The 16747-nt window shown below is 47.1% G+C and overlaps 1 protein-coding gene across 1 annotated transcript in view; it reads left to right on the top strand.

Annotated features, from left to right (window-relative positions):
* Positions 1-16697, top strand: part of LOC121537935 (arf-GAP with GTPase, ANK repeat and PH domain-containing protein 1) — a 35185-nt gene extending 18488 nt beyond the window's left edge. Inside the window, exons 2-17 of the mRNA XM_041845605.1 lie at positions 7618-7676; positions 7837-7924; positions 8025-8110; positions 8306-8447; positions 8660-8794; positions 9080-9201; positions 10321-10497; positions 11702-11782; positions 11886-11990; positions 12378-12639; positions 12790-12921; positions 13497-13648; positions 13974-14064; positions 14896-15118; positions 15393-15684; positions 15888-16697. Of these exons, the coding sequence (XP_041701539.1) occupies positions 7618-7676; positions 7837-7924; positions 8025-8110; positions 8306-8447; positions 8660-8794; positions 9080-9201; positions 10321-10497; positions 11702-11782; positions 11886-11990; positions 12378-12639; positions 12790-12921; positions 13497-13648; positions 13974-14064; positions 14896-15118; positions 15393-15684; positions 15888-16103 (2363 nt within the window). The 3' untranslated portion in view covers positions 16104-16697. The remainder of the gene's footprint in view (positions 1-7617; positions 7677-7836; positions 7925-8024; positions 8111-8305; positions 8448-8659; positions 8795-9079; positions 9202-10320; positions 10498-11701; positions 11783-11885; positions 11991-12377; positions 12640-12789; positions 12922-13496; positions 13649-13973; positions 14065-14895; positions 15119-15392; positions 15685-15887) is intronic.
* The last annotated feature ends 50 nt before the right edge of the window (positions 16698-16747 follow it).

The following is a 16747-nucleotide window of genomic DNA, read 5'->3' as shown; positions in this document are numbered from 1 at the left end:
ACAACCAGCAGGGACAAAAGGGCTCTGCTCGAGATCATAAGATGCTCAAGTTCATCAGTGGGATCTTCACCAAAAGCAGCAACCCAGTCTCTGTCTCAGCCACCACTTCCTCTAATACAGCAACACTTTCCCCTGTCTGCAATATACACAGACAGTCCAGTGAGGAGGAAGGTAGGACACCTCAGACACACACACACAGCATAGGTCTACATATCACCTCACAAACCTCACTTCCTCTAATGCTCTTGGTTGAAATACGTTACATGAAGATCAAGAGCAACTGTCTGTTTGCAGTTTTTTGGCCAACATGTAACAGAAAATTCAGGAAGGAATCAAACGAGCATCTATTTTATTATAGACTAGTCTAGTATTTGATCCGTATGTAGAGGAAATCATTTAAAATGGAGGGGAAATAATTTGCCATTCTGAGAGCCTCACATACATTTTATATAGAGCCCATTATCAAATGGATGTGACGTGTCTGTGAGGTTGAAACTTAAAGCCATGTGTAACTGTAAAAGGATGATAGACAAAGTCCTTTGATCTCTGAGCTGACAATAGAGCTATACTCCTGGACAGTTTCATCTAATTCCCTTCTGAACGGAACGGGGGGTGATTTCACGCAGCCTGAAGGGTTAATCTCTCTACAGTGTAGCTACACTGTGTTTGTCCCAAAATACACCCTTTTCCCTATTTAGTGCACTACTTTAGACCAGGGCCCTTTGGGCTCTGGTCAAAAGTAGTGCACTATATAGGGATTAGGGTGCCATTGGGATATAGACACTGTGTGTTGAACTCTCATAATGATCCTAATGGTTAAAGCCAGAGCTATATATTATGGATATACTGTATACTGCATTGGTTAAAGCACAGGCTGTGCCAGCATGACTATCTGCGATTTGATGTATTGGTTGGCTGGTGCTTGGTCTTATTTCTGTCTCCAAAACCTTCCAGAGAAAGGAAGTGCAATTACAGCCAATGTCCTTAATCCATATATTTTATGTTTCGCCTGCTCAGTGATTGACTATTTCTCCACAAATATCTCTGGCACATGTCTCTCTCTCTCTCTCTCTCTCCTCTCTCTCTCTCTCTCTCTCTCTCTCTCTCTCTCTCTCTCTCTCTCTCTCTCTCTCTCTCTCTCTCTCTCTCTCTCTCTCTCTCTCTCGCTCTGTCCTTCTCTCTACCTATTTCTCTCTCTTCCCTGCATTTCACATCACCAACCATCAGTCTGACATTCTAAGCTCTATAAATAATAAATATGGACTTTTTTGGAGAAGTTAATCAAACTTCAGAAGCCTTTGTAGTTTAATCTGCCTCTGGCACATACCAATGTATTTCAAGAACAATACCATGGAAACATGAATGATGTCTGTGGAGGGTAGTGACAAGCTGTTTCACTGGTATGTGTTCTGTGTCTAGTCATGTATGGTATGTGTTCTGTGTCTAGTCATGTATGGTATGTGTTCTGTGTCTAGTCATGTATGGTATGTGTTCTGTGTCTAGTCATGTATGGTATATGTTCTGTGTCTAGTCATGTATGGTATGTGTTCTGTGTCTAGTCATGTATGGTATGTGTTCTCTCTGGGCAAGAGCAGAATCAGCCTAGCAGGGTCTGGAGGAAAGGTTGCCATAGCAACATGGGGGTGCTAGGAGAGATGCCTGTTATGAGAGAGAGAGAGAGAGAGAGAGAGAGAGCTCTTCTGATATTCCCAGGAAGAGTAGAAGGGTTCTTTGAATGTCAGTGACATTTAACAGTTGCACTACATTAGTATGTCTTCATCCAGTGCAGGGAGAGAGTCTGGATATTCAGCTTTATACTGGGTGTTTTGTAGGCAGCTGTATAAGGATCATGCTGTCTGATTGCTTTGGCAACTTGTCTCGTGTGGCCTAAAATACACTATTGTCATCCCTCTCTTTGTCTGTTGTCAGAATGCGACAGTGAAATGCGGTAGGCGAAGTCAAACGCAGGACACAGAGCTTACTGGAAACGTACTTTACTCGAAAGTAACCAGAGTAGAAAAAACAATCTCCACATAAGGAGGATAAACAACCTGCACACAAACACTGCCGATGACAAAATACAATAACACACAACACACAATGAACGACAGAGGGTTAAATAGGGAATACAATACAACATAATGGGGAACAGGTGTACACAATCAGGACAAAACAAGTCAAACACCGAAACATAGATCGTGGCAGCTAGTACTCCGGGGACGACGAACGCCGAAGCCTGCCCGAGCAAGGAGGAGGAGCAGCCTCGGCTGATTCCGTGACAGTACCCCCCCCTTGACACGCGGCTCCAGCCGTGCGCCGACCCCGGCCTCGGGGACGGCCAGGAGGACGCGGAGCAGGGCGAGTCGGATGACTCCGGTGGAAGTCCCTCAACATGGAGGGATCTAGAATGTCCCTCCTGGGGACCCAGCACCGTTCCTCCGGACCGTATCCCTCCCACTCCACGAGATACTGCAGGCCCCCCGTCCGACGCCTCGAATCCAAGATGGAATGGACTGAGTACGCTGGAGCCCCCTCGATGTCCAACGGGGGCGGAGGAGCCTCTCGTTCCTCACTCTCCTGGAGTGGACCAGCCACCATCGGCCTGAGGAGAGACACATGGAACGAGGGGTTAATGCGGTAATTAATGGGCAGTTGTAACCTATAACATACCTCGTTCAATCTCCTCAGGACTTTAAAGGGCCCCACAAACCGCCGACCCAGCTTCCGGCAGGGCAGGCGAAGGGGCAGGTTTCGGGTCGAGAGCCAGACCCGGTCTCCCGGTGCATACACCGGAGCCTCACTGCGGTGGCGATCGGCGCTCGCCTTTTGCCGCCTGATGGCCCGCTGCAGATGGACATGCGCAGCGTTCCAAGTTTCTTCCGAGCGCCGAAACCTTTCGTCCACCGCAGGGGCTTCGGTCTGGCTCTGATGCCAAGGTGCCAGAACCGGCTGATAACCTAACACACACTGGAAAGGCGTAAGGTTAGTGGACGAATGGCGGAGGGAGTTTTGGGCTATCTCAGCCCAGGGAATATATCCCGACCACTCCTCTTGCCGGTCCTGGCAATATGACCTCAGAAACCTACCCACATCCTGGTTAACTCTCTTCACCTGCCCATTACTCTCGGGGTGAAAACCTGAGGTAAGGCTAATCGAGACCCCCAGACGTTCCATAAATGCCCTCCAGACTCTAGAGGTGAACTGGGGACCCCGATCAGACACTATATCCTCAGGCACCCCATAGTGCCGGAAGACGTGTGTAAACAGGGCCTCAGCAGTTTGTAGGGCAGTAGGGAGACCTGGCAGGGGAATGAGACTGCAGGCTTTAGAAAACCAATCCACAATGACCAAGATCGTAGTGTTCCCCTGGGAGGGAGGAAGGTCTGTGACAAAATCCACCGATAGGTGAGACCACGGCCGTTGTGGAACGGGTAGGGGTTGTAACTTCCCCCTGGGCAGGTGTCTAGGTGCCTTACACTGGGCGCACACCGAGCAGGAGGAAACATAAACCCTCACGTCCTTAGCTAAGGTTGGCCACCAGTACTTCTCACTAAGGCAGTGCACTGTCCGACCAATACCCGAATGACCAGAGGAGGGTGACGTGTGAGCCCAGTATATCAAACGGTCGCGAACCTCGAGCGGCACGTACCTCCGACACTCCGGACACTGTGGAGGAGTAGGGTCGGAACGTAACGCCCGCTCGATTTCCGCATCCACCTCCCACACCACCGGTGCCACTAAGCAAGACTCCGGGAGTATGGGAGTGGGCTCAATGGACCTCTCCTCTGTGTCATATAGTCGGGACAGGGCGTCTGTCTTAGCGTTCTGGGACCCTGGTCTATAGGTGAGCTTAAATACAAAGCGGGAAAGAAACATTGACCACCTTGCCTGGCGAGGATTCAGCCTCCTCGCTGCCCGGATGTACTCCAGGTTACGATGGTCAGTCAGAATGATAAAAGGGTGTTTAGCCCCCTCAAGCCAATGTCTCCACACTTTCAGGGCTTGAACCACAGCCAGCAGCTCCCTATCCCCCACGTCATAATTGCGCACCGCCGGACTGAGCTTCTTAGAATAGAAAGCACAGGGGCGGAGTTTAGGTGGCGTACCCGAGCGCTGAGACAGCACAGCGCCGATCCCAGCCTCGGAAGCGTCCACCTCCACCTGGAATGCCAAAGAGGGATCCGGATGCGCCAGCACCGGAGCCGAGGTAAACAGGTCCTTCAGACGTTTAAACGCCCTGTCCGCCTCAGCTGACCACTGCAGGCGCACCGGACCCCCCCCTTAGCAGAGAGGTAATGGGAGCTGCTACCTGTCCAAAGCCCCGGATAAACCTCCGGTAGTAATTGGCAAAACCCAAGAAGCACTGCACCTCCTTTACCGTGGTGGGAGTCTGCCAATTACGCACGGCAGAAACGCGGTCAATCTCCATCTCTACCCCTGACGCGGACAACCGATGTCCCAGGAAGGAGATGGACTCCTGGAAGAACAGACATTTCTCCGCCTTCGCATACAGGTCATGCTCCAACAGTCTACCAAGCACTCGACGCACCAGGGACACATGCTCGGCTCGTGTAGCGGAGTATATTAGAATGTCATCAATATATACCACAACACCCTGTCCATGCAAGTCCCGGAAAATCTCGTCCACAAATGATTGGAAGACTGAAGGAGCATTCATTAAACCGTATGGCATGACGAGGTACTCATAGTGACCCGAGGTGGTACTGAATGTTGTCTTCCACTCATCTCCCTCCCTAATGCGCACCAGGTTGTACACGCTCCTGAGATCCAATTTTGTGAAGAATCGCGCCCCGTGTAATGACTCCGTCATACTAGCAATCAGAGGGAGAGGATAGCTGTATTTGATGGTGATCTGATTTAGACCACGGTAATCAATACACGGGCGTAAACCCCCATCTTTCTTCTTCACAAAAAAGAAACTCGAGGACGCAGGGGAAGTAGACGGCCGTATGTACCCCTGTCTCAAAGATTCGGTGACGTAGGTCTCCATAGCGGCCGTCTCCTCCTGAGACAGAGGATACACGTGACTACGTGGAAGCGCAGCGCCTACCTGGAGGTCTATCGCACAATCCCCCTGTCGATGAGGTGGTAATTGAGTCGCCTTCTTCTTACTGAAGGCGAGAGCCAAATCGGCATACTCAGTTGGAATGTGCAAGGTGGGAACTTGGTTCGGGCTTTCCACCGTCGTTGCCCTACGGAAACGCATACACACCGCCCAGTACACTGGAGAGTTCTCTGCTGCCATGAAATGTTGGGGTCATGAGGTGTTAACCAGGGAAGCCCCAACACCACGGGAAACGCAGGAGAATCAATCTCCTCATGACCCTCCTGCGTTTTCATCCGGAGAGGCGCCGTGACCTCCCTAATCAATCCTGACCCCAACGGGCGGCTATCTAGGGCATGAATGGGGAAGGGCACATCAACAGGTACGATAGGAATCCCTAACTTATAGGTGAACTGGCGATCGATAAAATTCCCAGCTGCGCCTGAATCTACTAGCGCCTTATGCTGGGAGTGAGGAGAAACCTTGGGAAACACCACTTTAATACACATATGATCAGCAGAGAGCTCTGGGTGAGTTGGGTGCCTACTCACCTGGAATGACTCATCAGTGCGTCGCCCACTGCCTCGATTCCTAGGAGACCCTCCCCAGCACCGACCAGCAGTGTGTCCTCTGCGGCCACAGTTGGTGCAGGGGATGGCCTCCCTCCTGGTCTCCCTCCTGGTCTCCCTAGCACCAGCACCCCGAGCTCCATAGGGGTCGGCTCGGAAGTGCTGGGGGATGGAATGGCCCCGAATCCGGACGTCCGCGGGTAGCCAACAGGGTATCCAGGCGAATCGACATGTCCACCAGTTGATCAAAGCTGAGGTTGGTGTCCCTGCAGGCCAATTCCCGACGCATGTCCTCCCTCAGGCTGCATCTGTAGTGGTCGATGAGGGCCCTCTCATTCCATCCCGTGTTGGCAGCTAGCGTCCGGAAGTCCAGCGCGAACTCCTGCGCGCTCCTCCTCCCCTGTCTAAGGTGGAATAGACGCTCACCCGCCGCTTTACCCTCTGGGGGATGATCGAATACTATCCGGAAGCGGCGGGTGAACTCCGCATAGCTGACCGTAGCTGCGTCTATCCCACCCCATTCGGCGTTGGCCCACTCCAGTGCCTTGCCGGACAGACAGGAGATGAGGGCGGACACGCTCTCGTATCCCGAGGGCGCCGGGTGAATGGTTGCTAGGTAGAGTTCAACCTGGAGTAGGAAACACCCGGCCGCGGTGCCATCATAAGCCCTCGGGAGCGAGAGACGAATCCCACTGGACTCCGGAGATGGAACGATGGGTATGGCTGATGGTGGTGGTATCGTAGGAGGAGGTGTGGGCAAACCTCCACTCTCCCATCGCCTCAAGGTGTCCATCAACCCTTGCATGGTGGTGCCCAGGTGCTGGATCATGGCCTCTTGGTGGATTACGCGCTCCTCCAGTGATCCACTTGGCACCGCCGATCCTGCTGACTCCATGAAGGTGTGTTATTCTGTCAGAATGCGACGGTGAAATGCGGTAGGCGAAGTCAAACGCAGGACACAGAGCTTACTGGAAACGTACTTTACTCGAAAGTAACCAGAGTAGAAAAAACAATCTCCACATAAGGAGGATAAACAACCTGCACACAAACACTGCCGATGACAAAATACAATAACACACAACACACAATGAACGACAGAGGGTTAAATAGGGAATACAATACAACATAATGGGGAACAGGTGTACACAATCAGGACAAAACAAGTCAAACACCGAAACATAGATCGGTGGCAGCTAGTACTCCGGGGATGACGAACGCCGAAGCCTGCCCGAGCAAGGAGGAGGAGCATCCTCGGCTGATTCCGTGACATCTGTTGTGTTTTCACACTGCATCTGTGAGGAACTGACATCACTGAGTAGTAGACTGCTGGCCCTGATGTGTTTTCACACTGCATCTGTGAGGAACTGACATCACTGAGTAGTAGACTGCTGGCCCTGATGTGTTTTCACACTGCATCTGTGAGGAACTGACATCACTGAGTTGTAGACTGCTGGCCCTGTTGTGTTTTCACACTGCATCTGTGAGGAACTGACATCTGAGTAGCAGACTGCTGGCCCTGGACCTTGGAACCCACCACAGCAACACACAGAGTCACTCAGCTGCCTGCGGTCCCTCTCATCACTGAACCACAGCTGTGAACAGAGGACACAGAGCGTCTGGGGGTGTGGGGGTATGAGCGTCACATTGCATTGGACACCTTTAGACACTCTGATCCTTTGCAGAGCAGCTGCCTTTGAATGCCAGCTTCAGCATGTAAAGGGAATTCTAGGAGAACGACAAAAAATATGTATGGCAAGCCTCTTGGGGGTACAGAGGATAAACAGTGCATTGACAAACTAGCCTAGTCCAGTAGACCCATTTATGTTGTAGTGAAGGTTACTTTGATCAAGAGTGCCTGGCTGCCACACAGCCAATTCACATAGCAGTAATTTATCGCTATTCCTTTCCAAGGCCGTTCTGATTGTTGTTCCCCTTGAATTATCAAAATTATGATCTCTCCCTCTGTCCCGTTCTCCCATGCAGCGGCTTGTGCAAATAGTCAAGAGTGGACCCTGAGTCGATCCATCCCTGAGCTCCGTGTGGTAAGACAAAGCATCCTCATTAAAGATTAATTGAAAGAGAAGTTAGATAGAGCTTAATCTCTTTTCACACTCTATTCGGGGAAGCTACCACATATGAGTGAAGATGTGTGTGTGTACAGTAGGCTATGTGTGTGTTTTCTAACTTCTTTAATCTGTGCAGGGTGTGCTGGGAAGTCTTCAGAGTGGCAGGTCAGCGCTGGTAAACAGATACATAACAGGCAGTTACCTTCCACTAGAGAAGATTGAAGGTAAGTATAACAAAACACTTTTCTTGTCCTACCATTTTATCTTTCATAATGGCTCTCTGACACACAGTAACTAACCTCTGCTCTGCTGTTCCATTGTCAGGGGGGAGGTATAAGAAGGAGGTATTGGTAGATGGACAGAGTCATCTACTGCTAATCAGAGAGGAGGCAGGGAGTCCTGATGCACAGGTGTGTGGAAATGTACAAGTGTATTTGCTGGAGTGTGTGTATACCTTGTTGCATTGTTGTTCATGTGCGATGATGTGTTGAGAAATAATTACAGAATTACAATCTAACTAACTCATCAACATCCTTATCCTGACCCATCTTGTACTCCTCTCCCTCTCACCTCTCTTCCCTCTCCTACCAAATCTCTGTCTGTAGTTCAGCAGCTGGGTAGATGCAGTGGTCCTCGTGTTCAGTCTGGAGAATGAGGCCAGCTTCCAGGACGTGTACCAGCTGTACAGCCAGCTCAACACACACCGCAGCACTGCTGACATCCCACTGGTTGTGGTTGGGACACAAGGTAAGGAACAGGCAGGAATGAATATGGATGGCTATTTTGGATATGTTCAGGGAAATGTAAGAGGGCAGATGGATAACATCTAGAGAACCATTAGTCTTATTTTATATAATTAGACGGAGGAAAGTGAGCATATACTGTATAAGCTACTGTAGCCTATATGACTTCATCTCAATGTCTGAAGCCCCACGGTCTCTGCCGTCCTCTTCCTATAGACAAAATCAGCAGTACCAACCCACGTGTGATCGAGGACATGCGTGCCCGGCAGCTATGTGTTGACGTGAGGCACTGTGTGTTCTATGAGACGTGTGCCACCTATGGTCTCAACATAGACCGGGTGTTTCAGGAGGGTGAGTCAACTGAAATTGAGCATTGGTGTCAGAGCTGGGGATCCAAAAGTACAGCCACATTACCATTGTTTCAACACAATAAATAATTTCGGTCCCACTTTACAACAATGCTTCACAAATAATTTAAAAGCAATGTCATTCTACATGAAGGATTATATCACAAGTCTATGTTGTTTGACCAGAGATGCATGGCTCTACGTACTTACCTAACACATACAATTCACATCCTGAAGTAATGAGCGATTAGTGCCATCTCACTAGTGCTGTCTTACTCTCTCCTCTCAGCTGCCCAGAAAATAGTCGCACAGAAGAAACAGTCTGCATTCCTGGCCTCCTGCAAGTCTCTCCCTAACTCTCCCAGTCACTCTGGGGGCTCCACATCGGGGTCAACATCCTTCCCTGGACAGGTAACATGCTACACACTGTTCACATCTGTCTTTTTCCCAGGCTTATCTCTTCTGTGTTGTTGACAGAAAATCAATACTGTAGTGTAGTGGGACCCACAGGTGGATACCAGCTACAGTACTGAAGCTCCTCCTATAAGCCTTAACCTTGAGCTGTGACTAGATACATTGTTGTCCCCCACAATGAAATCGGGGAGGGGACTGTGGATATGTCTCTGTACATTAGTATGATATCTCAGATAGCCCTGGCCCGATTTTGAAGAAACTTTGGTGAATTATGCGTTTGGCATAGAGATCTGGCATTTACACAATTACACTGATTGGCCAGATGGTGGCGCTATAACAAAATATTGAAAATGAAAACTTTGAAAGGTCACACCCCTCACCCCATTTGAAATTCAGTACATAGGTCCCTCTCCTCACAAGGAACAAATTTGCCTCAGGGACCCATAAGGTCCTGCATTATGGAATTTCCGCCATTTCTAATTTTGATTATGAACACTTAAAACGCTACTCTTCTGGCATCGAATGACTCATCTGCACAAATCTTGATATGTGGCATTTATGGACAAAGGTCTCTCAACGCAATATTTTCCAGACTAGTACCTAAAACATAATGGCCGATATTGACCAATAAACATTCACGAGGGCGTGGTCTGGCACATAAATGCAAATCAGTCAAGGCTATTCGTATTGTAACAAAAATGTGTTCACATGTTGCAAACACTGTGAAGATTCAACATCCAAGAAAATTCATATCGACCACACGATGGCGCTATAACAGGCACATGTTTATGTCTCTAGATCTGTTTGACTCAGAGTGATGATATTTGGCACACATGCTCAGGAATATGAGTCTAGCTAACCCACACGATATCTTACACAACACTGGCCCAATTTTGGGCGAATTATGCATCTTTCCATTGAGATCTGGCATTTACAAAATTACACTGATTGGCCCAAGGCGGGAGTTTTTGGTTCATCTAGGGCAGGTTGCCCAACCCTGTTCCTGGAGAGCTACCCTCCTGTAGGTCTTCGCTCCAACCCCAGGTGTTACTAACCTGATTCATCTTATCACTCCCCCTGTCTGTCCCCCTGTTCTCCCCTCCCTCTCCCTCTCAGACCAGTAATGGAGGACTGAATAGTGGCTACCCCTCCTCCCTACCCTCCACCCCCGTGATCAGCCACAGAGAGCTGCGGGGCGGGGCAGGGGCGGGGGTGGCGGTAGAGGGGGGCGGAAGTGTCACCTCCTCAGGGTCTGTGAGAAACGTCCCTCAACGGCGGACCTCTCTGTTCAAGGTCAGTTACTGTTCTCAGAATCTCAGGTGATAAAATAATTGGAGTCTTTCATCAGCGAAACAATGTCCCGAAGAGCCATACAATTCAAGTTGAGCAAGTTGAGGTGACTAAACTGCTTGGAGTAACCCTGGATTGTAAACTGTCATGGTCAAAACATATTGATACAACAGTAGCTAGGATGGGGAGAAGTCTGTCCATAATAAAGCATTGCTCTGCATTCTTAACAGCACTATCAACAAGGCAGGTCCTACAGGCCCTGGTTTTGTCGCACCTGGACTACTGTTCAGTCGTGTGGTCAGGTGCCACAAAGAGGGACTTAGGAAAATTGCAATTGGCTCTGAACAGGGCAGCACGGCTGGCCCTTGGATGTACACAGAGAGCTAAAATTAATAATATGCATGTCAATCTCTCCTGGCTCAAAGTGGAGGAGAGATTGACTTCATCACTACTTGTATTTGTAAGAGGTATTGACATGTTGAATGCACAGAGCTGTCTGTTTGAACTACTGGCACACAGCTCGGACACCCATGCATACTCCACAAGACATGCCACCAGAGGTCTCTTCACAGTCCCCAAGTCCAGAACAGACTATGGGAGGCTCACAGTACTACATAGAGCCATGACTACATAGAACTATATTCCACATCAAGTAACTCATGCAAGCAGTAAAATTAGATTTAAAAAACAGATAAAAATACACCTTATGGAAGAACGGGGACTGTGAAGCAACACAAACATAGGCACAGACACATGCATACAAACACACAATAACATACGCACTATACACACATGTACACATGGATTTTGTGTTGTAGATATGTGGTAGTAGAGTAGAGGCCTGAGGGCACACACTTAATATGTTGTGAAATCTGTTGTGAATGTATTGTAATGTTTTTTTAATTGTATAACTGCCTTCATTTTGCTGGACCCCAGGAAGAGTAGCTGCTGCCTTGGCAGGAACTAATGGGGTTCCTTAATACATACAAATACAAATTCAAACAAACTGATTTCAAAACAGAGCTAAACATACATGTCCAGTTTTAGATACAGTAGTAGTTACACAGTTTCCAACAGAGTACGTTTGATTTTTGTTGTCTCTCTTCTCACTGCATGGGTCACGTCTGTCCCGTACACTTGTGTCAGTCTGTCTTTATACCTGTCACACTCATCTCTAACTCTATAATGTTGATACAACTTCTCTCAGAACCGTCGTGGTAGTGGCAGTGAAAAGAATGTTGACCCTAAAGGTGACGTGGGCAGTGGCCGGGCTATCACTATCAAACAGGTCAGTGTGACACACACTGGATACTGTGTATAATGAATTGGTTAGTTCCAGTTCTTCAGTCATGAAAGGGAACTTAATGACATTAAACCCATTGTTTGTACAGAGTATCCTATGGAAGCGGAGTGGGAGCTCACTGAACAAAGAGTGGAAGAAGAAATATGTCACTCTGTCCAACAACGGCACACTGGCCTATCACTCCAGCTTCAATGTAAGTCACACCACAATCAACCAGATCAACACCAGTAACATGATCTCATAATAATAATATGCCATTTAGCAGATGCTTTTATCCAAAGCGACTTACAGTCATGGGTGCATAAATTTTTGTGTATGGGTGGTCCCGGGGATCGAACCCACTACCTTGGCGTTACAAGCGCCGTGCTCTACCAGCTGAGCTACAGAGGACTCATCTTAGTTAGTCTTTTTTTTATGTAATAAAATTAGCTTAAAATCTATTTTGATACGAGAATCCACTGTGTTGAGAACTGTAATACACAGTAAAATTGCAATATTTTGATTTTATTTTTTTCATTTCTAGTCTAGTGAAATTCAGCACATCATCCTAGTTTAACGGAAATGATCTTGGCGGTTTCAGGACTATATGCAGAATTCTCACGCTAAAGAGATCGACCTACTGCGTGTCACAGTGAAGGTTCCAGGGAAACGCCCACCAAGGGCTGTCCCCCCTAATGGCCCCTCCCCTGAACTCAATGGTGTGGCCAAGGATGCTGCACCCACGGAGAGTGCCAGTGCCCCATTGTTGCCTGTTGAAGAACAGGCTGGTGCATTGTCTTCTCCTGGAGATAGAGGGGTAAAACGTTGTCCGTCAACACTGTCCAGCAAGTCACATAGTGCTGGTATGTCAGAAATGTTACATTTCCATTCATAATAATACGTTTCTAATATACAGTATGCCAATGTGGACTCTGGAGCATGATAGTACCAGAGCTGCAAGTTCCCACAACATAACAAACAGGGTTTTATTCATCTTTGAACCCCAATGTCAGATGCTATTGAAGGAGCAACCAGTCCCCCTTTTGGAAAAGATGGTCAATCCTCTCCAATGATGGACAAAAGGAAGAAAACAAGGAAGAAGAGTATGAACCAGAAAGGCGACACAGCCATTGGCCAGGCTGAAGGTGAGTTCTGGGCCTCTTACTGTGCATCTCTTCCAGATTATTCTGTGCTCTTTATAGAAATCTATTTTCCTTCTTCTTCCTCTCCTGCTAATCTGGCCTAATCTGTTGCCCTGCAGCCAAGCACACAATGTGGAAATAAAAAAACTTTGGTAGCTTGAGAAACATTAACAAGACAGGTAACAACAAGGAACAGTGATGAGCTGACTGACTCACTGAATCTACCTGTGTGTTATGCCTGTTTGTCTGTTTGTCTCTCCACCTAACAAGTGTATTACACATTTGGATTGACCTGTGATTTGTAAGGTTTGTTGTTTGTTTTCTTTACTAACTTTCTTTCTCTCAATCACCCTTTTCCAACTTTTTGCATCATGCACAATGTCTGCCTGCTCACTGTCCTCTTGTTTTATGATCAGCAAACATCTCATGGTGATGAAGTGAGTCTGTGTTTATGTTGGTTACATGTGCTTGTCGTGTATGTACATTTATGAAGTGTTAAACAGGATTTGCACTTACTAAATGGGGCGGGCTAATGGTATTACATTTTCCCATTTTCCCTTGCCAACGTGTCTTTGTAGATGAGGAGAATACTGGCTTCATCATCGTGTCCAGCACGGGGCAGATGTGGCACTTTGAGGCCCAGAATCTGGAGGACAGAGATGCCTGGGTGACGGCCATAGAGAGCCAGATACTGGCGAGCCTGCAGTCCTGTGAGAGCCTCAGGAACAAGGCACGGAACTGACTAGGCAGCACCCTGCGATGTGTGGAAATATGTCATGTTTAACAATAGTATTAAATGTTGATTTCTTATAATAGACTATCTAAATGTAAATAGTAGAAATAGTTCTGAATGTTTTATAGTATATAAAATGTATATATATATGTTCCCCGTGGGACCCTTCTGGGGAGTGAAGATTATGCTAGTGAAGATTATGCTGTTTGGCTATGTATTGACAGGCGTTGCGGTCCAAGTTGCTGATTCCTTAGAGACGTATTCAGTCACAATGCACATCCACTTCATACTTGGAAAATTTCAACTATGTGATCTTTCATAGGCACGGAGGAGCAGCCAGAGTGAGGCGGTAGCAATACAGGCCATCCGCAATGCCAAGGGCAACAGCTTCTGTGTAGACTGTGAAGCACCAAGTGGGTTTCTAGACTTTACCTCCTCTCTCACTCTCTTTATCTATCTCTCTCTCTCTAGTTCAAAACGTATTATTTTCCATGTCCATGTATGTGCAAAGAGTGTTCATTATTCTACTATCTACCAGATGCAGCCATTCATTCCATGAAAGGAAAGTAGTAATGAAAAAGGAGTCATTAGTGCAAAATGGTTGATTACATTAGAAGCAGCCTTTCTTTTACTCAATCTCAATCCCTTACCCTCAATCTCAATCCCTTACTCTCAATCTCAAACACTCTATCTCAATCTCAATCCCTTACTCTCAATCTCAAACACTCTATCTCAATCTCAATCCCTTACTCTCAATCTCAATCCCTTACTCTCAATCTCAAACACTATCTCAATCTCAATCCCTTACTCTCAATCTCAATCCCTTACTCTCAATCTCAAACACTATCTCAATCTCAATCCCTTACTCTGAATCTCAATCCCTTACTCTCAATCTCAATCCCTTACTCTCAATCTCAAACACTCTATCTCAATCTCAATCCCTTACTCTCAATCTCAATCCCTTACTCTCAATCTCAAACACTCTATCTCAATCTCAATCCCTTACTCTCAATCTCAATCCCTTACTCTCAATCTCAAACACTCTATCTCAATCGCAATCCCTTACTCTCAAGCTCAATCCCTTACTCTCAATCTCAATCCCTTACTCTCAATCTCAATCCCTTACGCTCAATCTCAATCCCTTACTCTCAATCTCAATCCCTTACTCTCAATCTCAATCCCTTACTCTCAATCTCAATCACTATATCTCAATCCATCTGCTCTGGTTTGGATGTCCTCTCCAGACCCCACGTGGGCCAGCCTCAACCTGGGGGCGTTGATTTGCATCGAGTGCTCAGGGATCCACCGTAATCTGGGGACACACCTGTCCCGCGTCCGCTCTCTGGACCTGGATGACTGGCCCAGGGAGCTGACACAGGTCCTGACTGCCATCGGCAACCACCTGGCCAATAGCATCTGGGAATGCTACACCCAGGGCAGACACAAACCCACACCCAACGCCACACGGTGAGGGTCCTGGTTCAGTATAATAGATGGGGAACATCTGGATGCTTTATTAATGTTCACCTGTTTTGTGAGAGTTCAAAAGAAAAGCCAATCTTTTTGTCCAATGAACACCATTATTTGACTAGAATAACATTTAAATGGTTGAATCCAAGAATGTGTTGCAGTACATCAAATGGAAGATACTGTATGTTGCCACAGAGATCTCTATCTTGATCCATGAACAGTTGCCATGGTAACTCATGGTCACTTATCTGTGTTTGTGTCTCTCTCACAGAGAGGAGAGAGAATCATGGATCCGTGCCAAATACGAGCAGCGCGTGTTTGTGGCACCCCTGCCTGCTCCAAGCCCCACAGGCCCAGGGGACACTGCCATGTCTGTGTGTCTGCTGTCCGCGGTGACAGAGAGGGATTTGCGCAGGCTCCTACTGCTCCTGGCCCACAGCAACAAGGAACAGATCAACACTGCCCTGGCCAATGGAGGAGCACCCTCACAGACACAGCCTCACACCGCCCTGCACGCTGCCTGTCAGCTGGGCGATGTGGTCATGACACAGCTGCTAGTCTGGGTAAGGCCCTGGTCTGGACAAATTATTTGCTGATGATGATCTTTCCCAAGCACTGGACACACTTTGTTAGCCTTTAGCCCAAGTCAAGTGGCGTCACATGAAAATAATTCATTCATTCATTCACCTATTCTCAATTATTATATTTCTTGGTAATTTTATACAGAATGTAAATGGTGAATTGTTCAATCTCTCTCTCCCTGCAGTATGGAAGTGATGTGAAGGCCAGGGATCCTCAGGGCCGGACAGCCCTGACCATGGCTAGAAAAACTGGGAGCAAAGAGTGTGCTGACATCCTCCTGCAACATGGCTGCCCTAACGAGGTCTCCCCCACTTCAACCACACTTGGTCTCTCCCGTAGACCTAGCACTGCCAGCCTCAGCAGCCTGGGTCGTACCAATTCCAGGAAGAGGGTTTCGTAGCTTTAACGGCCAATGTAGCACACAAAGGCTGGTGAAAAAAGCTTCTATGGATGTGGTTTTGAAAGTGAGGAAGGCAACAAGAATATAGAGAAAGTACTCCACGTACAAAAGTAAAGCACAGAAAGAGAACATATCAAACAACTAAAAAAGCAATATTCATTCCATTTATTAAAGGCAAACATATTGCTGAAATTGTCAATGGTTGTCTGTTTACAAATACAAACAAATTAGAAAATATGTGGGTTGAATCTGTAATAAACTATTTATATATATTTAGATTATACATTTGCCTGTTCTACAATATTGAGAACTCATACTGACATACGGTGATCGATATATTGATTTTGTAATATATACTGTACTTTTATGTAAGTCTGTCTGTATGAACATCTAAAGCTTGTTTGTAGCCATGCAGGGTAAAACTTGCAATTCAAAAATTAGACTGCAATTGTTTTCTATGATTTTCAGAGTACTTTATCAATAGACCATATGCTTTTATCTGACTGTATAATTTCAACCATTTTCTGTTTGTTATTTGTTACAATGTATCTATTTGTCATCTATTTTTCTCACTGTTTCTTTTTGAAACGTTTATGAACTGTAAGTAAATTAAATAAAATATCTTCAAAAGTAAAAGTTTGTTT

Source organism: Coregonus clupeaformis, chromosome 24 (assembly GCF_020615455.1).
Source record: "Coregonus clupeaformis isolate EN_2021a chromosome 24, ASM2061545v1, whole genome shotgun sequence".
NCBI classification, from domain to species: Eukaryota; Metazoa; Chordata; class Actinopteri; order Salmoniformes; family Salmonidae; genus Coregonus; species Coregonus clupeaformis.
The sequence above is the reverse complement of the archived record's forward strand: the minus strand, read 5'-3'. Positions and strand labels throughout refer to the sequence as shown.